This window comes from Mustelus asterias, chromosome 16 (assembly GCF_964213995.1).
Source record: "Mustelus asterias chromosome 16, sMusAst1.hap1.1, whole genome shotgun sequence".
NCBI lineage: Eukaryota > Metazoa > Chordata > Chondrichthyes > Carcharhiniformes > Triakidae > Mustelus > Mustelus asterias.
The window spans coordinates 80,155,881-80,179,396 of NC_135816.1; the positions used below are offsets into that span (position 1 = coordinate 80,155,881).

Here is a 23,516-nt window from a genome sequence, read left to right on the forward strand (position 1 = left end):
CAAAGAACAAAGAAAATTACAGCACAGGAACAGGCCCTTTGGCCCTCCAAGCCTGCACCGACCATGTTGTCCAACTGAACTGAAACCCCTTACCCTTCCGGGGACCATATCCCTCTTTACTATGAGGTTGTTTATTAATCCTGTCTCATTGCACACCACCAGGCCTAAAATAGCCTATTTTGTGTTGGGCACTATAATAACATGCTTCTCCAAGAAATTGTCTTGAACACATTCTATAAACTCATCTTCCATTCAACATTTGACAATCTGATCCATCCAATCTCTATGAAGATTAAAATCCTCTATGATTATTGTAGTACACTTTTTACAAGCCCCCATTATTTCTTCTTGTAAACTCTGTCCGAGATTTAGTGGTGTTTGGAGCCTATAAACAACTCACACAAGTGACCTCTTAGCTTTGCTAATTCCTATCTCTACCCAAACTGATTCTGTGGCTGGAATCTTATCACCAGTCACACTCGTGCGGGATTTTCCCATCCCGCAGTGAACGGAGATTTGACTGGGCGCCAAATTCTTTGACCTCACTGCAGCAGGGGCATGGTGTCAATGGCAGGTAAGATCACGTCCTATATCTTGACCATTTCAACTAAGTTGACTTCTCACTACTGTACTAATGTTATAAAGCAGAGTGACTCCACCACACTTTCCTGGCAGCCTGTCCTCCATTTATTGTCATCTATTCACTTGTCCTTTCTTTGAAAATCAAGGGCTGCTGTGTCCAGGGGAGAGCTGTGCGCCACTGAGGAGGAGGAGAGGACCTCAGAGGTGCACAAACCGTTATTCCCCCGCACCACTGACACAAAGATTTGTGGGACTGATATCCCATTACCTTGGGATCAAAGAGAGATAAGCAACAGAAGTTAGAGTAAATGCAGTTTTCCTTCTTAATAACTGACACCAATGGTAATGAATAGTGTTTTTTATAGGAATACCAGTCCACAAAATATATTGTTGAATATTCAGTTCTTATAAACACGATCCGACAAAGTATGGCACTTACTCCAGTTCTTGTATTTTACAGTCAGGATTCCTTAGAGCCACAGACAGTAGTTTAACTCCTGAATCTCCCAATACATTATTACCCAGGTTCAGATCTATCAGTGACTGGTTTGGACTGAGAGCAGAGGTGAGGTCCTCAATGCAAGAATCTGAGAGATTGTTACAATACAGCCTGGAGATCGGAGAGGGAGAAATAACAGGAATCAGAGTAAATCCCAGTGTTTTTAAGTATACCATTCTTAAAAATAATAGTGTGAAGTGTGGGGCATTCAAGAAACATAACTTCAGTTTATGGAGGAGGCAAAACTGGAAATTTGAAATATAAATAAAATATGCCAGGAACTCTCAACAGGTCAGGCAGTATCTGTGAAGAGAGAAACAGAGTTAATTTCAGTTCAATTAGCTTTTAATAAAACTGGAAAATCGCAGTGAATTAAATTGTTTTAAGTGAGAGGGAAATGGGGATGGGCGGGTGACAAGGAAAGAACAAAATGGAAGTGCAGGGGTGATTAAATGAGAAAAGGATGATGGTGCAAGACAAAAGCACAGGATTCCCATGTCCTTAACCTGAGTCACTGTGGTGGGACAGGTGATGGTCAGTGGCTCAGGAATGGAGCTTGTGGTGGGGCTGAAGATGACTTGAGAAAAACCTTTTTCACACTGCCAGTGATTGGGTCTGGAACGCACCAGTCTTGAAGTGTGGTGGAGGCAGGCTGAATTGAGGAATTTAAGAGGGCCTTAGATTAATATTTGAATAGAAACTATGTGTAAGGATATGGAAAAAGGCAGGAGAATGGCCCAAGTCATAGAACAAAGAACAATACAGCACAGAAACAAGCTCTTCGCCTCCAAGCCTCCAGTGCTCATTTGGAGAGTCAGTGCAGACACGTTGGCCTAATGGATTGCTTTGGTACTGTAACAATTGTGTGATGATAATGACTGGCAACTTACTGCTATTTTGACTGGAAGCTGGTGATGTTGCAGTGTGGACAGGGTTAGGTATTTCAACCATAGTCCACAAAGGATCATTGGTATCTCTCTCGAGAGAGAGAGTTTGTAATTTCAGAGACACGACTGAGAAAATGTGGGGCAAGGGGAAGAGGTGGGAGTCCATGAGCTTCCATAGCCAGTACGGATGTCAAACCCTCTTAGTGTCACACTCTAGCCACTGAACCGACTAACACCACACCATTGCCAGAGACAGCCAATTAATATCTGATAGGAGAGGGGAAGCCGTCCACTCAGGCAGCACAGGCAGAATCACAGAATTGTTACAGAGCAGAAAGAGGCCATTTAACCCATAGTGTCTGAACTGGCTCTCTGACTGGGCAATTCACTAAGTGCCATTCTCCCACCTTCTCCCTGTAACCCTGTGCATTCTCCCTTTTCACATTACAGTCCAATTCCCTTCGGAATTCTTCAATTTGACGGGTTTCCACCACACCCTCAGACAGTGCATTCCAGACCTGAACCACTCGATGCAGGGGAAGTCTCGGTTCAGGCACTGCTGGCACCATATTTAAAGTAAGAAGTCTCACAACACCAGGTTAAAGTCCAACAGGTTTATTTGGTAGCAAAAGCCACTCGCTTTCTGAGCGCTGCCCCTTCACCAGGTGAGTGGGATTTCTGTTCACAAACAGGGCATATAAAGACAAAAACTCAATTTACAAAATAAGGGTTGGAATGCAAGTCTTTACAGGTAATCAAGTCTTAAAGATACAGACAATGTGAGTGGAGAGAGGGTTAAGCACAGGTTAAAGAGATGTGTATTGTCTCCAGCCAGGACAGTTAGTGAGATTTTGCAAGCCCAGGCAAGTCGTGGGGGTTACAGATAGTGTGACATGAACTCAAGATCCCGGTTGAGGCCGTCCTCATGTGTGCGGAACTTGACTATCAGTCTCTGCTCAGCGACTCTGCGTTGTTGTGTGTCGTGAAGGCCTCCTTGGAGAACGCATACCCGAAGATCAGAGGCCGAATGCCCGTGACCGCTGAAGTGCTCCCCAACAGGAAGAGAACACTCTTGCCTGGTGATTGTCGAGCAGTGTTCATTCATCCATTGTCGCAGCGTCTGCATGGTCTCCCTAATGTACCATGCCTCGGGACATTCTTTCCTGCAGTGTATCAGGTAGACAACGTTGGCCGAGTTGCAAGAGTATGTACTGTGTACCTGGTAGATGGTGTTCTCATGAGATGATGGCATTCGTGTCGATGATCCGGCATGTCTTGCAGCGGTTGCTGTGGCAGGGTTGTGTGGTGTTGTGGTCACCGATTCTGGAATCGGTTGCATTCTTGGACACACGCATCCCCATCAAGGATGGTCACCTCGGCACTTCACTGTACGGCACGCCCACGGATAACCTCACGATGCTCCACTTCTCCAGCTTCCACCCTAAACACGTTAAAGAAGCCATCCCCTACGGACAAGCCCTCCGAATACACAGGATCTGCTCGGATGAGGAGGATTGCAACAGACACCTCCAGATGCTGAAAGATGCCCTCATAAGAACAGGATATGGCGCTCGACTCATCGATCGACAGTTCCGACGCGCCACAGCGAAAAACCGCACCGACCTCCTCAGAAGACAAACACGGGACACGGTGGACAGAGTACCCTTCATCGTCCAATACTTCCCCGGAGCGGAGAAGCTACGGCATCTCCTCCGGAGCCTTCAACATGTCATTGATGAAGACGAACATCTCGCCACGGCCATCCCCACACCCCCACTTCTTGCCTTCAAACAACCACGCAACCTCAAACAGACCATTGTCCGCAGCAAACTACCCAGCCTTCAGGAGAACAGTGACCACGACACCACACAACCCTGCCACAGCAACCTCTGCAAGACGTGCCCGATCATCGACACGGATGCCATCATCTCACGTGAGAACACCATCCACCAGGTACACGGTACCTACTCTTGCAACTCGGCCAACGTTGTCTACCTGATACGCTGCAGGAAAGGATGTCCCGAGGTATGGTACATTGGGGAAACCATGCAGACGCTATGACAACGGATGAATGAACACTGCTCGACAATCACCAGGCAAGACTGTTCTCTTCCTGTTGGGGAGCACTTCAGCGGTCACGGGCATTCGGCCTCTGATCTTCGCGTAAGCGTTCTCCAAGGAGGCCTTCACGACACACGCCAACACAGAGTCGCTGAGCAGAAACTGATAGCCAAGTTCCGCACACATGAGGACGGCCTCAACCGAGATCTTGGGTTCATGTCACACTATCTGTAACCCCCACAACTTGCCTGGGCTTGCAAAATCTCACTAACTGTCCTGGCTGGAGACAATACACATCTCTTTAACCTGTGCTTAACCCTCTCTCCACTCACATTGTCTGTACCTTTAAGATTTGATTACCTGTAAAGACTTGCATTCCAACCATTATTTTGTAAATTGAGTTTGTGTCTTTATATGCCCTGCTTGTGAACAGAACTCCCACTCACCTGATGAAGGAGCAGCGCTCAGAAAGCTAGTGGCTTTTGCTACCAAATAAACCTGTTGGATTTTAAACCTGGTGTTGTGAGACTTCTTACTGTGTTTACCCCAGTCCAACGCCGGCATCTCCACATCATGGCTACCATATTTAAAGGCAGCCAGCAGGACTTTCAAAGGCAGCAGCTCTGGGGGGACAAGTGAGGGAGCCCTGGTTATTAAACAGAGGGCTGAAATGGCAGGAGGCAAATTAAATGTCACCCTCAATTCAATGATGCCTCCCTGGATGTCCTCCACAGGGTCAGAAGGAGGTTTTGTTCCCTCGGCACCATCAAGCCAAGTAAGTCTGATGGAGATTGCCGAAGATCTAAGCAGATGTAGGGCATGTGGTTGCAGAGTTGGAAAAGGTGAATGCAGCAGCTTATAGCATTTAATGTGAGGCACATGGGGTTAGACGAAGATGAAGGTGAAATTGGTAAAAAGGCTATCACTAATCAGACACTGGCAATGTCTAAGCAGCAGTCTTGACAGTCAGACTCTCTGTGGAGTCCCTCAATCGGTCAGAAGTGACTGCTGCACTGGCAGGGAGGAGTAGTTGCATGCAGGAGGCATCCCTGTGGAGACATGATGGACGGTCAGGCTGCCACCAGCACTGGTGCTGGGAGACCTAGAGAGAGAGTGGGAAATCGCTGATGGTGAGATGGGTTGTGGAGCTGATGGTGAGATGGTTAAATGGATGGGCACAGGAGACCTTCTGGTGACCACAAAACATAGAGCTCACGTGTCCATCACTGGTCACATGGAGCAGCCTGAAGGATGGAATGTGCATCTGATCACTCTCCTCTCTCATCAATCACAGCTTGTGTGACCGGGCGAGAGCCATCCCCAGGTGAGCAGGTCCTCAGAGTGTGCACTGTCACATTATTCCCCCACATCCCCGGCACAAACATCTGTGGGGCTGACATCCCATGGCCTGGGGATCAGAGAGAGAAGTAACAGGAGTCAGAGGAATGCAGTGTTTGGTCCAAAGCTTCCATTCCCTGGGATGTTGTAGACTTTTACTGTGGAAGCTGAGCTCCAAGGTCAGCTCTTATCTCTCTCCAGAGATGCTGTCAGACTTGCTGAGATTCGCCAGCATTTTCTGTTTTTGATTTATTATTGTCACATGTATTTGGTTACGGTGTTACTGCCTCCTCAGCCTTCCCTGCTCTGAGAAGAACAAGCCCCAGCCTAACCAGCCTCCCTTCATAGCTGAAACGCTCCAGCCCAGGCAACATCCTCTGCACACTTGCCAGTGCAATCACATCCTTCCGACAGTGTGGGGATCAGAACTACACACAGTATTCCAGCTGTGGCCTAGCACAGTTTTTATACAATTCCGTCATAACCTCGCTGATCTTGCATTCTATGCCTCGGGTAATAAAAGCCAGTATCCCATAGCCTTTTTACCCATCTTATTTACCTGTCCTGCTGCCTTCAAGAACATGCACCCCAACGTCTTGGGGGGTACTCCAAAGATGGATGGAGGACTCTGGGAAGACTCCATGTAAGCATTGCATGGCAATGGCCCTGCAAGTTCAGACTTCTGTTGGGCAATTGCTCTGCAATGGGAACCATCTGATATTCCGATTCAAATTTCAGATGGTTCTGACTGTCTTATAGTAATAGTTGCCCAGAAAATGTTAGAACAATTAAAACCATGTCTAACTCCTGGGTAACTATAGTCCTGACCATTGCGACCAGCCAAGGGACTCCCCCCAACTGTCCCACAGCAACACCCCAGAATACAGCCCCTCTCCCTTAGTCGCCCCCCCCCCCCCGCCCCGGCCCCCCCTCAATTCTGACCACACTCCCCAGCCCAAATATCCCTATAACCCTGGAAAAAAGACAACCGTCCCTTCCTTAATGTTCAACTCTTCCGCCCTCGACTGAAGGAGTCGGTAACCTGCTGCGCTGCACCCTTCTCACCTGGCCTGAGTCAGAAGGTGGGGTGAGAAAAGGCGTGGCTACATTTGAGAGTAAACAGCGAGGAGCAGAGTGAGAATCTGACGCTGATTGTCACCCTACACAAGTTATGGTTCTATCACTGACAGTGATAATAATGATGTGGAGATGCCGGAGTTGGACTGGGGTGAACACAGTAAGAGTTTTAACAACACCAGGTTAAAGTCCAACAGGTTTATTTGGTAGCAAATACCATTAGCTTTCGGGGCACTGCTCCTTCGTCAGATGGAGTGGAAGACGAAGGAGCAGCGCTCCGAAAGCTAATGGCATTTGCTACCAAATAAACCTGTTGGACTTTAACCTGGTGTTGTTAAAACTCTTACTGTGATAATAATGGACAGTGTTTATTGATTATTCTGATAACAGTGGCCATAAGATATTGTTGGATTTGCAGTTATTAGAAACACAATCTCACAGTCTGGTACTTACTCCAGTTTCTGGATTTTACAGTTCGGATTCCTCAGAGCCACACACAGGAGTTTCACTCCTGAATCTCCCAGTTCATTGTAATCCAGGTTCAGATCCACCAGTGAGTGGTTTGCAATGAGAGCAGAGGCAAGGTCCTCAGCACAAGAATCTGTGAGAGCGTTATTATGCAGCCTGGAGATCAGAGAGAGAATGTTAACAGACTCAGGGTAAATCCCCTGATTTTCACAATACTATTATTAACCATAATAATGTACAAAACTCCAAAAAGCACAACTTCCATTTGAACAGAAGGTTAAATATTGTAGATCCCAAAAATACTCAATGTCTGAAAAGAATCAAAAAAAAAACAAGACAAAGCTTCCTGGCTCCCCAGTGTCAGATTTGGTGAGCTAAGAATCCACTGGGAAATGCCTCCTGGAAGCTCCGACATAAGGGTTTACACGGCTTTGCCCAGGAGTGTGAACTTCCCCTGGGTAACTGGGCTGGAAACGATCTACCAAAGTAACCTTAATGTGCAACTTTGGATGGTGCTGCCAGTTTCACCCCGCGGGTTACTCAGAAACACTTCTAACTTCAGAGTAACTAATTTAAACATGCAGACTGAGCTCCACATGGTGCATGTCCACAAATTCCATCTTCCTCCCCCCCCCTACCCCCGGGGAACCCCCACACCAAATAATTACCCAACAAATAATCACCCAACCAACCCTCCCACAGCATTTACCACCCACATCTCCTACCTTGGCCTGAGACAACTGAAACACCCTGATCAGAACGACAATACCTCCCACTCTTCCCCAACTCAACGCCCACCACCCCTGACCCTACTCAACTCCACCCCTTCCCCACCTGTCAGGAACCCCCAGCACCAAACAACCCCCTGTCCCCCAAACACCTCCTTTCCAACCCCAATGACATCCCACCCTGACCTGGTCCTCCACACCAACTCCCCCCCACCAACACTCCCCCCCCCCCCCCCCCCCCCACCCCCAATATCCAGAACTTTCCCATGTCCAGACCCCTACCCATTCCGATGTCTGGTTCCTGTCCCACCATGTCTGATCACCGCCCCCATCATGTTTGGACAACCCTACTCCCCTCTCCACTGTCCAGCACCGCCGCGCCTCCCCCTGCCCCCACCACCCCCCCCTCATCCCACCCCCCCCACCTCCCCACCCCCACCACCCCCCCCCACATCCCACCCCCCCCATCCCACCCCCCCATCCCACCCCCCCATCCCACCCCCCCATCCCACCCCCCGCCCCCCCACCCCGCCCCCCCCACCCCAACACCACCCCACCCCGCCCCCCCACCCCCACACCCCCCCACCCCACCCCACCCCAACCACCCCCCCCACCCCACCCCCCCACAACCCCCCCCACCCCACCCCCCCCACAGCCCCCACCCCCACCCCCCCTCCACCCCCACCCCCCCACGAACATTTAAGCGGTTATTGGATAGGCACATGGAGCACACCAGGATGATAGGGAGTGGGATAGCTTGATCTTGGTTTCAGATAAAGCTCGGCACAACATCATGGGCCGAAGGGCCTGTTCTGTGCTGTACTGTTCTATGTTCTATGATATAGAAACATTGAAATGTCAGGAGTCGGCCATTCGAGTCTGCTCCGTCAATCACTTTGATCATCGAATTCAATATCCTGACCCCCCCCCCCCCCCCCCCGCCCTTCCCCCCCCTATCCCTTGATCCCTTTAGCCCAAGAGCTATATCTAATTTCTTCTTGAAATCAGACAACGTTTTGGCCTCAACTATATTCTGTGGTAGTGAATTCTTCACCTCTGGGTGAAGACATTTCTCCTTGCCTCAGTCCTAAAAGGTTTACCCCCTATCCTCAGACTATGATCCCTAGTTCTGGACTCCCCCACCATTGGGAACATTCTTTATGAATCTACCCTGTCTAACCCTATTAGAATTTTATGTGTTTCTATGAGATCTCCCCTCTCTCTTCTAAACTCCAGTGAATATAATCCTAACCAACTTAGTCTCCTCATATGACAGACCTGCCATTCCAGGAATCAGCCTGGTAAACCTTCACTGCACTCCCTTTATAGCAAGGACATCCTTCCTCAGATGAGGACACCAAAACTGCACACAATACTCCGGGTGTGGCCTCACCAATGCCCCATACAATTGCAGCAAAACATCCCTATCCCGATACTCAAATCCTCTCGCTATAAAGGCCAACATACCATTTGCCTTCTTTCAGTGACTGGTGCACGAGGACTCCGAGGTCTCGTTGAGTATCTCTGCAGGTTACGTTGAGTATCATTGAGATGCTCTGGGCTCCCTCCTCAGTGACAATAGGGATTTTTGTGGCATGTTAGTATTTTAATTGGATGATTGGATGTGACAAGGCTGCAGAGCTTTGATGTCATCCATTGGTTTTGGCATCATTTAGCTCCATGTGTCAAATGCTGCTTCCACTGTTTAGTCTGCAAGTGGCCGTGTGCTATAGAGTCATAGAGATTTACAGCGTGGAAACAGGCCCTTCGGCCCAACTTGTCCATGCTGCCCTTTTTTTTGAACTCCAAAGCCAGTCCCAATTGCCTGCATTTGGCCCTTATCCCTCTATCCCCATCTTACCCATGTAACTGTCTAAATGCTTTTTAAAAGACAATATTGTACCCGCCTCTACACCAATTGAGTGTCTGGCAGTTCATTCCAGACACTCACCACCCTCTGTGTGGAAAAGTTGCCCCTCTGGACACTTTTGTATCTCTCCCCTTTCACCTTAACCTTATGCCCTCGAATTTTAGACTCCCCTACCTTTGGGAAAAGATATTGACTATCTAGCTGATCTGTGCCCCTCATTGTTTTATAGACCTCTATAAGATCACTCCTCAGCCTCCTACGCTCCAGAGAAAAAAGTGCCAGTCTATCCAGCCTCTCCTTATAACTCAAACCATCAAGTCCCCGTAACATCCTAGTAAATCGTTTCTGCACTCCTTCTAGTTTAATAATAACCTTTCTATAATAGGGGGACCAGAATTGCACACAGTATTCCAAGTGTGGCCTTACCAATGCCTTGTACAACTTCAACAAGATGTCTCAACTCCTGTATTCAGTGTTCTGACCAATGAAACTAAGCATGCCGAATGCCTTCTTCACCACTCTGTCCACCTGTGACTCCACTTTCAAGGAGCTATGAACAAGTACCCCTAGATTTCTTTGTTCTGTAACTCTCCCCAACGCCCTACCATTAACTAAGTAAGTCCTGGCCTGGTTTAATCTACCAAAATGCATCACCCTGCATTTATCTAAATTAAACTCCATCTGCCATTCGTCAGCCCACTGGCCCAATTGATCAAGATCCCGTTGCAATTGGAGATAACCTTCTTCACTATCCACTATGCCACCAATCTTGGTGTTATCTGCAAACTTACTAACCATGCCTCCTATATTCTCATCCAAATCATTAATATAAATGACAAATAACAGTGGACCCAGCACTGATCCCTGAGGCACACCGCTGGTCACAGGCCCCCAGTTTGAAAAACAACCCTCTGCAACCACAATTTTGTATCCATTTAGCTACCTCACCCTGGATCCCGTGAGATTTAACCTTATGCAACAACCTACCATGCTATAGCTTCATAAAGCTAACACCTCATTTTAAATGCAGCCAAGTCTAAGTTGTTGATATATGTAAAGAAAAGTAGTACTTGCACAGTACCGATTATTGAGGAAAACCACTGTATGCTTCCTGCATCTGAAAAAGTACCGCTCGCCACTATGGTCTGTTTCCTGTCAGACAACTTCATATCCATCCTGCCTTTGTCCCTTTTATTTCATGGCCTTCAAATTGCTACCAAGCTAACGTGTCTATTAATAATAGTGTTTTTAATAACACAATTACTGACAGGAACAGCAGTGTTCATATCAGTATTAGTTGTATTGCAAACACTTCCACTATTAATAAGTACATTATTAAAATTATTCTGTACCATGATTAGTGCCATTGACAACTGAACCAAGCCTTAAACTCCTGGGCTGTAAACTCTGGAATTCCCTTCCTAATCCTCTCCACCTCATCTCTCCCTTCTCTTTTAAGAAGCTTCTTAAACCTCCGTCTTTGACAAAGCTTTTAGTCACCGGTTATAATAACAATGTAACTGATACTAATATTGCTGTATTGTGTTAGACATCCCAGTATCATAAACATAATCTCACAGTTTCTATATTCTACAGTCACAACTCTGATGGCTTATTCATAGAACGTAGAACATAGAACAGTACAGCACAGAACAGGCCCTTCGGCCCACGTTGTTGTGCCGAGCTTTGTCTGAAACCCAGATCAAGCTATTTCCTCCCTATCATCCCGAAGTACTCCATGTGCCTATCCAATAGCTTCTTAAATGTTCCTAAAGTTTCTGACTCCACTATCACTGCAGGCAGTCCATTCCACACCCCAACCACTCTCTGAGTAAAAAACCTACCTCGGACATCCTTCCTATATCTCCCACCATGAACCCTATAGTTATGCCCCCTAGTTACCACTCCATTCACCCGAGGAAATAGTCTTTGAACGTTCACTCTATCTATCCCCCTCATCATCTTATAAACCTCTATCAAGTCTCCTCTCAACCTCCTCCGCTCCAAAGAGAAAAGCCCAAGTTCCCTCAACCTTTCCTCATAAGACCTACCCTCCAAACCAGGCAGCATCCTGGTAAATCTCCTTTGCACTCTTTCCAGTGTCTCCACATCCTTCTTATAGTGAGGTGACCAGAACTGCACACAATATTCCAAATGTGGTCTCACCAAGGTCCTGTACAGTTGCAGCATAACCCCACGGCTCTTAAACTCAAACCCCCTGTTAATGAACGCCAACACACTATAGGCCTTCTTCACGGCTCTATCCACTTGAGTGGCAACCTTCAGAGATCTATGGATATGAACCCCAAGATCTCTCTGTTCCTCCACATTCTTCAGAACCCTACCTTTGACCCTGTAATCCACATTTAAATTTGTCCTACCAAAATGAATCACCTCACATTTGTCAGGGTTAAACTCCATTTGCCATTTTTCAGCCCAGCTCTGCATCCTATCTATATCTCTTTGCAGCCTACAACAGCCCTCCACCTCATCCACTACTCCACCAATCTTGGTGTCATCAGCAAATTTACTGATCCACCCTTCAGCCCCCTCCTCCAAGTCATTTATAAAAATGACAAATAGCAGAGGACCAAGCACTGATCCCTGTGGCACTCCGCTGGTAACCGGTTTTCATTTTCATACAGTGAAATTGCGATGAGTCAAACTCAGATGACACAAAATTCCGGCTATGTTGAATTTGTCAACAATTCCTGCTTTGAGAATAGCAAATCGAGCTGAAATTCTGCACTAATAACTCTGGATTAGCTGGACTTGTCGAAACTTCTCATATGACTGCACTGACCTATCAGAGTGGTGTCAGATCACGCGAGAGCTGAAATCATGGACTGCTGGGTATTTGTTTGAACAAATCGGAGACAGCCTTGAAAAAAAATACACAGTTGCTGCTTTACTGCATTTTCATTTGGCTCTGAATCTGTTATTTTTGTGTTTATGGACTGTGTTTATAGACTGTGTTTACAGACTGTGTTTATAGACTGTGTTTATAGACAATAGCAAGTTACTTAAAAGATGCATTCATGCATTCAGGTAGAACTAACGAAGGGGGAGCTATATGATAAATGGCAGAGCCATAAAGGGTGTAGATACGCAGAGGGACCTGGGTGTGCAAGTCCACAGATCCTTGAAGGTGACGTCACAGGTGGAGAAGGTGGTGAAGAAGGCATATGGCATGCTTGCCTTTATAGGACGGGGCACAGAGTATAAAAGTTGGGGTCTGATGTGGCAGATGTATAGAACGTTGGTTCGGCCGCATCTGGAATACTGCGTCCAGTTCTGGTCGCCACACTACCAGAAGGACGTGGAGGCTTTGGAGAGAGTACAGAGAAGGTTTACCAGGATGTTGCCTGGTATGGAGGGCTTAGTTATGAGGAGAGATTGGGTAAACTGGGGTTGTTCTCACTGGAAAGACGGAGGATGAGGGGTGACCTAATAGAGGTGTATAAAATTATGAAAGGCCTAGATAGGGTGAACGGTGGGAAGCTTTTTCCCGGGTCGGTGGTGACGTTCACGAGGGGTCATAGGTTCAAGGTGACGGAGGGGGGGGAGGTTTAACACGGATATCAGATGGATGTATTTTACACAGAGGGTGGTGGGAGCCTGGAATGCGCTGCCGGGCAAGGTGGTGGAGGCGGACACACTGGGAACGTTTAAGACTTATCTAGATAGCCACATGAACGGAGTGGAAATGGAGGGATACAAAAGAATAGTCTAGTTTGGACCAGGGAGCGGCGCGGGCTTGGAGGGCCGAAGGGCCTGTTCCTGTGCTGTATTGTTCTTTGTTCCCTCGGTTAACACAAAGCTTTGCTTAACACAAATTAGTGGGAGGATCCCCTCGGATGTAACTCATCAGAATTGAACAGAGTTTGTTCACTGTCTAACCAATATATAACAGTTTACTATTTTTCAGCAAGCCAAGAAACTTACAAACTTAAATCGCTATGATCTGAATGAATAATTAAACTAAATTGAATGTGCAAATGTTACAGATAGCAACTGTATAAATGTTTAATTGCTTTGTTCATCTTTTTATTCTGATGTATGTTTTTGAGATTATTTTTTAAAGGCTTTACTCCTGAATCTCTCAGTTTATTGTAACTCAGGTTCAGAACTATCAAGGGCCGGTTTGTACTGAGAGAGGAGGTGAGAATATGTGAGGCTATTCGGCCTGGAGTTCAGAGGGAGAAACATTACAGGAATCAGAGTAAATCCCTGGTGCTTATTAATTACACGAATACTTAAAGTAATGATAATGTGCAGTGTTCATTAATGACACTATAACTAATAATAATTTACAGTGTCATACACCCAGTTATCATCAACACAAACTCACACATTCCGGTACTTACACCAGTTTCTGTATTTTACACTCTGGATTCTTCAGAGCCTCAGACAGTAGTTTCTCTCCTGAATCTCCCAGATTATTGGAACTCAGTCTAAACAGCGAGAGTGAGAAACACGTTAAGTAGGTAGAATTTTTACCAGGAAAAAAGAGCGAGGTTTATTTCTGGGTCAGAATCTCACCACCGGGCAGAAACTGATTTAAGTTAGGATACTACCCCTCACCTAATTCCAACTGAATGGAGAAGAAAAATAGTGAGCAGTGAAACTTGCTGAACAATTCACCACCACTGGTTTGACCTCTGGAGAAAACCACTTTCACCCCATCTCAATTTTTTTTAAATGTATTTGTCCATGGGAGGTGGATGTCACCAGACAGGTTACCGCATTATTGCCCAGGCAAAACTGCTCTTGTGAAGGTGAGGGCAATTAGGGATGGGCAATTAATGCTGGCCTAACCTGCGATGCCCACATCACGGGAATGAGGGACCCTTGCTTTTCCTAATATATAGTAATGATCTAGATTTGTGCGCAGTGTACAGTTTCAAAGTTTGTAGGTGACAGGAAACGTGTGGTTAGTTATGACGACTTAACAAAGTCAGCACTTCCATTAATTTTTATAATATCCATATTCTATTCTTGTAACAATGTCCCACAGTCTGGCCTCATTTCCTGATGATCAGAATTACCCTCCTGAAGCTCAGTGACTGGCCCAGAAATCCAGATACAAATGGAAAAAAAAACTTGAAATAGAAGAAAAAGAGAGAGCATGGATAGAATGGATAGTTGGAGTCTTTTTCCCAGGGTAGAAACGGCAATTACTAGGGGACATTGGCTTCAGATAAAAGAGGGAAAGTTTAAAGGAGATGTAAGAGGCAAGTTTTTCTTACACAGAGGGTGGTAAGTGCCGGAATGGGCTGCCAGAGGAGGCGGTAGAAGCAGATACGTTTAAGAGGCATCTTGACAGATAGGCAAGGAATAAAGGGATATGGACTGTGTAGAGACAAAAGGTCTTCAGTTTAGAAAGAAGTCATGTGTCAGCGCAGGCTTGATGGGCTGAAGGGCCTGTTCCTGTGCTGTACTGTTCTTTAGTTGTTTGATTTTTTTGGGCTGGAGAAATGTTTGAAGTGGAGTTCGCCAGGGCTCAGCATTGGGACCCTTGCTTTTTCTGACATATAGTAATGATCTAGATTTGTGCGCAGTGTACAGTTTCAAAGTTTGTAGGTGACAGGAAACGTTAATTATGACGACTTAAAAAAGTCGGCACTTGCATTAATTTTTGTAATATTCATATTCTGTTCTTGTAACAAGATGTCACTGTTTTCATCCTTATTCATGTTAAACTCTTTGAATTTCCACTAAGTAAACCAACAACCTGTTAGCAAAGACAGTAGATGGAATTTTCCCGTCCCGCCTGCCATGGGAATCGTAGCAGGCGGGACAGGATTGTGCAAAGGTCCGAAGACCTCGGGCAGGATTTTCCGGTCTTGGGGGCGAGCGTGGCCGGAAAATCGTGCCCATTGTTTTATTCTCCACCTTAGAATTTGACACCCGTTTCCTTACTTTGTAAAGTTTTCTCCAACTCTAGATATCTTTGCTTGAACTGGAAGGCTTTTCTTTCCTTTCACAAACATAAAAAATCTTTCCTCAATAATTAAAATTCCAGCCACATCACAAAACAAATAGTTACCTCAAATCGTGGCAATTGTGCAGAATGGATGTCAGTCGCTGGAGTCCCTCACACTGAATGGAGCAGCCCCACAGATCGAGTTCTTTTATTGTATCACAGAGTCCAATGACCTGAGACAGGATCGTGCAGTCAATTGGGATCAGTGAAAATTCATTAAAAGTAAGTGTTTCCACAGATCCCACTGTGGCCCGAGCCAGTGCTTTGTTCTGAGACTCAAACAGGTAGTGGAATGTGTTCAGGAGGTTTATTTTATCAGTTTCACTCTCTATGTTTCCAATCTGTCCTTCAACCATCTCCTTCACCCAGTCAATCACTTGACACTTTGTCTGATGAAGAAATGGACCCAGAATCTCCTCCAGGGGCCGAGCTGCTTGTGGAGAGGAGAGACCAGCAACAAAACGGAGAAATATCTCAAATCGCCCATCTTCCTTGCTGTGGGCTTCCCTGAGGAGTTTCCCGATGTCCCCGGGATCCGGAGTCAAGAATTGTGCGAGTGCAGCTACAAACTCTTGGATGATGAGGTGTGGGAATGTGTAAACCACACTCTGGGCAGAATCATCTCTCTCCAAAAGTTCCATCAGGAACCCAGACAGGAACTGCGAAGGTTGCAGATTGTACTTGATCAAATCTCCATTTCTAAACACAATCTTCTTCTCGGAGATTCCTGCGAAGGCCATCTCACCAAGCTTCAGTAACACATCACGGGGGTTTTCAATCTCTCGGCCATGGTTTTTCAGAATGTTGTAAATATGGTAGGAATATAGTTGGGTGATGGTCTTGGGAACTTGCTGCTGTTTCCCGTCTCTTTGTGTAAAGAAGGGACCCAGTGACAGACCGAGGATTGAGCAGTAGGAAGGGTTGTAACACATGGTGTACAGGATCTCGTTCTCCTCCATGTGTTTGAAAACAGCTGCTGCCACTGCCTGATCTTCAAAAGTCTTGTTGAAATATTCCTTCCGTTCATCACCAACAAATCCCAGGATTTCAGCCCTGACACTGATCTCAGCCTTTTCCAATAAATGTAATGCAGTGGGGCGGCTGGTCACTAACACTGAACATCCTGGGAGCAGCTTGTGCTGTATTAAACTGTACACAATGTCAGACACTTCACACCAGCATTCAGGATCTGTGCACATGGACTGGGGTTCTGTATTTCTCCAATTGTCAGCCAAATCAATACTATCCTTGAATTCATCCAAACCATCGAATATAAACAATAATCCTTCTGGGTTCTTCCAGAGCTCTCCCAGGACATTCCCAAAGTAAGGATACTGATCGAGTATCAGATTCCTCAGGTTTATTCTGCAGTTAATTGTGTTCAAATCCCGGAATTTAAAACTGAAAACAAATTGGAAGTGTGGGAATATTTTCCCAGTGGCCCAGTCATAAACAATCTTTTGTACCATTGTTGTTTTTCCAATCCCCGAGACTCCGCTCACTGCTGCTGAAATCCCAGATTTGGATTTTCTCTGGGAGAGGTTGCTCTGGAACAATTGATCAGTTCGGATTTTTTCCAATTCTTTCGGGAGATGTTTCTCTCTCCACTCTTCATGGTCTCGGCCTCTTGCCAGCAGTTCATGTTCGACAAGTGTCCGATCTCGAACAGTAGAAATGATCGTTAGCTCAGCGTATCGATCAAGCAGCAGGAAATTCTTAACCTTCTCCTTTATTAGGATAGTGTTCACTCTCAGTGTTTCAGTTTGTATTCGCAGCATCTCCTTGTGTTTCTGTTGAACATCTTCAATTAAAACAGACAAAGTCCTCTTCAGTTTTAGCTGCATTAATAAACAAGTTCTCAATACCATTTTACTGAAAAGGTAGATTTAATTCAATAAAATCTCAGTTAATGGAAAACTCATTTGAAAGTGAACAAAAACCGAGAGAAACATAGAAGATAGGAGCAGGAGGAGGCCATTCAGCCTTTCATTGCTGTTCCGCCACTCATCACGATCATGGCTGATCGTCCAACTCAATAGCCTAATCCTGCTTTCTCCCCATAACCTTTGATCCCATTCACCCCAAGTGCTATATCCAGCCGCCTCTTGAATACATTCAATGTTTTGGCATCAACTACTTCCTGTGGTAATGAATTCCACAGGCTCACCAGTCTTTGGGTGAAGAAATATCTCCTCATCTCTGTTCTAAATCATAGAATCATAGAATCCTACAGTGCAGAAAGAGGCCATTCGGCCCATCGAGTCTGCACCAACCACAATCCCACCCAGGCCCTATCCACATATACCTTCATATTTACCCACTAACCTATGCATCCCGGGACACTAAGGGGCAATTTAGAATGGCCAATCAACCTAACCCGCACATCTTTGGATTGTGGGAGGAAACCGGAGCACCCGGAGGAAACCCACGCAGACACGAGGAGAATGTGCAAACTCCACACAGACAGTGACCCGAGCCGGGATTCAAACCCAGGTCCCTGGAGCTGTGAAGCAGCAGTGCTAACCACTGTGCTACCGTGACGCCCATCTAATTCGGGGTAGAAATGATCTACCCCGAATCCTCAGACTGTGACCCATGGATCTGGATTCCCCCCACCATGGGGAACATTTAATATTGTCTCGTGATTCTAAGTTTACTGAACACAGATTTCCATGCAAGTAATATTTTCTCTCTAATAATAAATACTATCCAACTTGCCCTGTACTGTGGACAGTACACGTGATCCTGATTATACAACAATAGAGAATCTGAAGCAGAGCACTGGATAGTGTTAGGAGGTGGTACACCGATTGCTGAAGTGATTGTCAGAGCAGAACTTTGCCAATTTTACCCAAGCTGGTGTGTATACTGCAAGGGAGAATCTGTCCTATTTGAAGCTGCATCGAGCTTCACAACAATCAGCTGCATCCATAATAGCAACGTAGTTCCAACAAAACTCAGCTGTTGCTGCAACCCTGATCTGTTCGCACCAGGCTCAGGTGGTTCCACACTCACCTGATCATTTATTTTAATGTTTCTTCTTTTTGGATCAAATTCCTTCTAATTTGTGAATGGAAAGATTTAAGGGATAAAGGTAACATCTGCCTTGGGTATTGCTCTCAACTTGCAAACCCAAAGCATCTGTATGCTACATGAGATTGTATGAAAATGCACCTGCATCTCAGGATCCTGCCAGGTGTGTACAGGGTTTCACAGTGCATCAGGATCCTGTCAGGTGTGTACGGAGTTTCACAGTGTATCAGGATCCTGTCAGGTGTGTACGGAGTTTCACAGTGTATCAGGATCCTGTCAGGTGTGTACGGAGTTTCACAGTGTATCAGGATCCTGTCAGGTGTGTACACAGTTTCACAGTGTATCAGGATCCTGTCAGGTGTGTACACAGTTTCACAGTGTATCAGGATCCTGCCAGATGTGTACACGGTTTCACAGTGTATCAGGATCCTGTCAGGTGCGTACGGGGTTTCACAGTGTATCAGGGTCATAAGAACTAGGAGCAGGAGTAGGCCATCTGGCCCCTCGAGCCTGCTCCACCATTCAATAAGATCATGGCTGATCTTTTTGTGGACTCAGCTCCACTTACCCGCCCACTCATCATAACACTTAATTCCTTTACTGTTCAAAAATTTATCTATCTTTGCCTTAAAAACATTCAATGAGGTAGCCTCAACTGCTTCACTGGGCAGGGAATTCCACAGATTCACAACCCTCTGTGTGAAGAAGCTCCTCCTCAACTCGGTCCTAAATCTGCTCCCCCTTATTTTGAGGCTATGCCCCCTAGTTCTAGTTTCACCCGCCAGTGGAAACAACTTCCTGCTTCTATCTTATCTATTCCATTCATAATCTTTTATGTTTTTATAAGATCTCCTCTCATTCTTCTGAATTCCAATGAGTATAGCCCCAGTCTACTTAGTCTCTTCTCATAAGCCAACCCTCTCAACTCCGGAATCAACCTAGTGAATCTCCTCTGCACCCCCTCCAGTGCCAGGATATCCTTTCTCAAGTAATGAGACCAAAACTGTACACAGTACTCCAGGTGTGGCCTCACCAGCACCTTATACAGCTGCAACATAATCTCGCTGTTTTTAAACTCCATCCCTCTAGCAATGAAGGACAAAATTCCATCTGCCTTCTTAATTACCTGCTGCACCTGCAAACCAACTCCTTGTGATTCATGTACAAGGGCACCCAGGTCCCTCTGCACAGCAGCACGCTGCAATTTTTTACCATTTAAATACTAGTCCATTTTTCTGTTATTCCTACCAAAATGAATGACCTCACATTTACCAAAATTGTACTCCATCTGCCAGACCCTTTCCCACTCAGTTAGACTATCGATATACTTTTGCTGACTTTCAGCGTCCTTTGCACACTTTGCTCTGCCACTCATCTTAGTGTTGTTGCCTCTTATCTGCCGCACAGTCTGTTTTAACCCTTATACAGTGGACAAATAACTACGAGTAGACGTCTTATTAGTACAACCGATATATATTTAAACACACAATCAATAATCACCCATCCAACCAACGATAAGTTATCTTACAGGAAAATATCAAAGTTCAAGTCCAATATAAGACCTTAACTTTGTGTGACTGACAAGTACCCAAGCAGATATTGGCCTTTATCTGTGTGTTGGTCTCGGTCGTCCTCTGTGTAGTCTGGTCCTTTGGTCTGGTCTGGCACTCTGGCTCTGGTCTTCCTTCCTCAGTAGACGAGTCCTCATTTGATGAGGACTCATCTACTGAGGTAGTTTGGGCTGAGGTTAGAAACAGGAAAGGAGAGGTCACCCCGTTGGGAGTTTTTTATAGACCCCCGAAAAGTTCCAGAGATGTAGAGGAAAAGATTGCAAAGATGATTCTGGATAGGAGCGAAAGTAACAGGGTAGTTGTACTGGGGGACTTTAACTTTACAAATATTGACTGGAAAAGCTATAGTTCGAGTACTTTAGAGGGGTCAGTTTTTGCCCAATGTGTGCAGGAAGGCTTCCTGACGCAGTATGTAGATAGGCCAACAAGAGGCGAGGCCACATTGGATTTGGTACTGGGTAATGAACCAGGCCAGGTGTTAGATTTGGAGGTAGGTGAGCACTTTGGTGACAGTGACCACAATTCGATTACGTTTACCTTAGCAATGGAAAAGGATAGGTATATACCAAAGGGCAAGAGTTATAGCTGGGGGAAAGGAAATTATGATGCGATTAGGCAAGATTTAGCTGGCATAGGTTGGGGAAGGAAACTGCAGGGGATGGGCACAATTGTAATGTGGAACTTGTTCAAGGAACAGCTACTACGCGTCCTTGATAAATATGTACCTGTCAGGCAGGGAGGAAGCTGACGTGTGAGGGAACCGTGGTTTACTAAGGAGGTTGAATCTCTTGTGAAGAGGAAGAAGGAGACTTATGTTAAGATGAGACGTGAAGGCTCAGTTAGGGCGCTTGAGAGTTACAAGTTAGCCAGGAAGGACCTAAAGAAAAAGTTAAGAAGAGCCAGGAGGGGACATGAGAAGTCTTTGGCAGGTAGGATCAAGGAAAACCCTAAAACTTTCTATAGGTATGTCAGGAGTAAAAGAATGACTAGGGTAAGATTAGGGCCAGTCAAGGACAGGAGTGGGAAGTTGTGCGTGGAGTCTGAAGAGATAGGAGAGGCACTAAATGAATATTTTTCGTCGGTATTCACACAGGAGAGGGACAGTGTTGTCGAGGGGAGAACTGAGATGCAGGCTGTTGGACTGGATGGGATTGAGGTTCATAAGGAGGAGGTGTTAGCAATTCTGGAAAGGGTAAAAATAGATAAGTCCCCTCGGCCGGATGGGATTTATCCTAGGATTCTCTGGGAGGCTAGAGAGGAGATTGCAGAGCCTTTGGCTTTGATCTTTATGTCGTCATTGTCGACAGGAACAGTGCCAGAAGACTGGAGGATAGCAAATGTTGTCCCCTTGTTCAAGAAGGGGAGTAGGGACAACCCTGGTAATTATAGACCGGTGAGCCTTACTTCTGTTGTGGGCAAAGTTTTGGAAAGGATTATAAGAGATAGGATTTATAATCACCGAGAAAGGAATAATTTGATTAGGGATAGTCAGCACGGTTTTGTGAAGGGTAGGTCGTGCCTCACAAACCTTGTTGAGTTCTTTGAGAAGGTGACCAAAGAGGTGGATGAGGGTAAAGCGGTTGATGTGGTGTATACGGATTTCAGCAAAAGCGTTTGATAAGGTTCCCCATGGTAAGGTTTTGCAGAAAATACAGACACATGGGATTGAGGGTGATTTAGTGGTTTGGATCAGGAATTGGCTAGCTGTAAGAAAACAGAGGGTGGTGGTTGATGGGAAATATTCATCCTGGACTTCAGTTACTAGTGGTGTACCGCAAGGATCTGTTTTGGGGCCACTGCTGTTTGTCATTTTCATTAATGACCTGGATGAGGGCGTGGAAGGATGGATTAGTAAATTTGCGGATGACACTAAAGTCGGTGGAGTTGTAGACAGTGCGGAGGGAAGTGGCAGGTTACAGAGGAACATAGATAAGCTGCAGAGCTGGGCTGAGAGGTGGCAAATGGAGTTCAATGCGGAAAAGTGTGAGGTGATTCACTTTGGAAGGAGTAACAGGAATACAGAGTACTGGGCTAATGGTAAGATACTTGGGAGTGTGGATGAACAGAGGGATCTGGGTGTCCATGTGCATAGATCCCTGAAAGTTGGCACCCAGGTTGACAGGGTTGTTAAGAAGGCGTACGGTGTGTTAGCTTTTATTGGTAGAGGGATTGAGTTTCGGAGCCAGGAGGTCATGCTGCAACTGTACAAAACTCTGGTGCGGCCGCATTTGGAGTATTGCGTACAGTTCTGGTCGCCGTATTATAGGAAAGATGTGGAAGTGTTGGAAAGGGTGCAGAGGAGATTTACCAGGATGTTGCCTGGTATGGTGGGAAAATCGTATGAGGAAAGGCTGAGGGGCTTGAGGTTGTTTTCGTTAGAGAGAAGAAGGTTAAGAGGTGACTTAATAGAGGCATACAAGATGATCAGAGGATTAGATAGGGTGGACAGTGAGAGCCTTTTTCCTCGGATGGTGATGGCTAGCACGAGGGGACATAGCTTTAAATTGAGGGGTGAGAGATATAGGACAGATGTTAGAGGTAGGTTCTTTACTCAGAGAGTGGTAAGGGCGTGGAATGCCCTGCCTGCAGCAGTAGTGGACTCGTCAACATTAAGAGCATTCAAATGGTTATTGGATAAACATATGGATGATATTGGAATAGTGTAGATTAGAGGGGCTTTAGATTGGTTCCACTGGTCGGCACAACATCGAGGGTCGAAGGGCCTGTACTGCGCTGTAATGTTCTATGTTCCTTCTCGGGTGTGGTGGCTCTCCTCGTGCTGGTCGTCGCTGGTGATGTTCACCGGTGTTGTAGCTCGTTCGTGGGGTCAGAGAGAGAGAGAGCAAAAGAAAGAGAGAGAGAGAGCGAAAGAAAGAGAGAGAGAGAGAGAGAGAGAGATTCCTGGTTGCGCAGCACCCTTTATACCTTGTTGGGTTTCATGCCCCTTTTGGCCAATCAATCGATCAGGACTTGATCACCCTGATCGAAAGAGTCCAATCAGGTGCTGCTGCACCGATCTCTGGATGTGTACCCAACGTCCATGCCTGTAGGTGCTGGAGGCACATAGGTCACATACCTCCCTCCTAAACAAGGAGCCACGGCGCCCTTATGTCTGGTAAACAACCCAGTGTGACCAGAAAGTCTCTTTCATCCTGGAGATGAAACATATCCTGTTTATTCACTCGTCTGAGTTGCAGCCTGTTTGTCTCTGTCTTTAAACTGCAGCCTGTCATTTTAGTTCTTGCCCAATTGTCCCAGAGTGCTTTACAAATCGCCATTTTAGATGGCCCGTTTGGCCACAGTGTCATCTGCGAATTTTGACACACTACACTTGGTCCCCAACTCCAAATCATCTATGTAAATCGTAAACAATTGCGATTCCAACACTGATCCCTGAGACACACCACTAGCCACTG

The 23,516-nt window shown here is 46.1% G+C and overlaps 1 protein-coding gene across 4 annotated transcripts in view; it reads right to left on the reverse strand.

The window, feature by feature from the left end:
* LOC144505268 (NACHT, LRR and PYD domains-containing protein 3-like) overlaps window positions 1–23,516 on the reverse strand; it is an 87,598-nt gene that overhangs the window by 13,165 nt on the left and 50,917 nt on the right. For 3 of the 4 annotated variants that reach the window (XM_078231320.1, XM_078231319.1, XM_078231321.1), the window contains exons 6-9: window positions 15,560–17,297; window positions 13,878–13,964; window positions 6,898–7,068; window positions 1,022–1,192 (exon numbers count right to left, since the gene is read on the reverse strand). In XM_078231320.1, the coding sequence (XP_078087446.1) occupies window positions 1,022–1,192; window positions 6,898–7,068; window positions 13,878–13,964; window positions 15,560–17,297 (2,167 nt within the window). Of the gene's footprint in view, window positions 1–1,021; window positions 1,193–6,897; window positions 7,069–13,877; window positions 13,965–15,559; window positions 17,335–23,516 lie in introns of all 4 variants that reach the window. The other variant, XM_078231322.1, reaches the window with a different exon arrangement.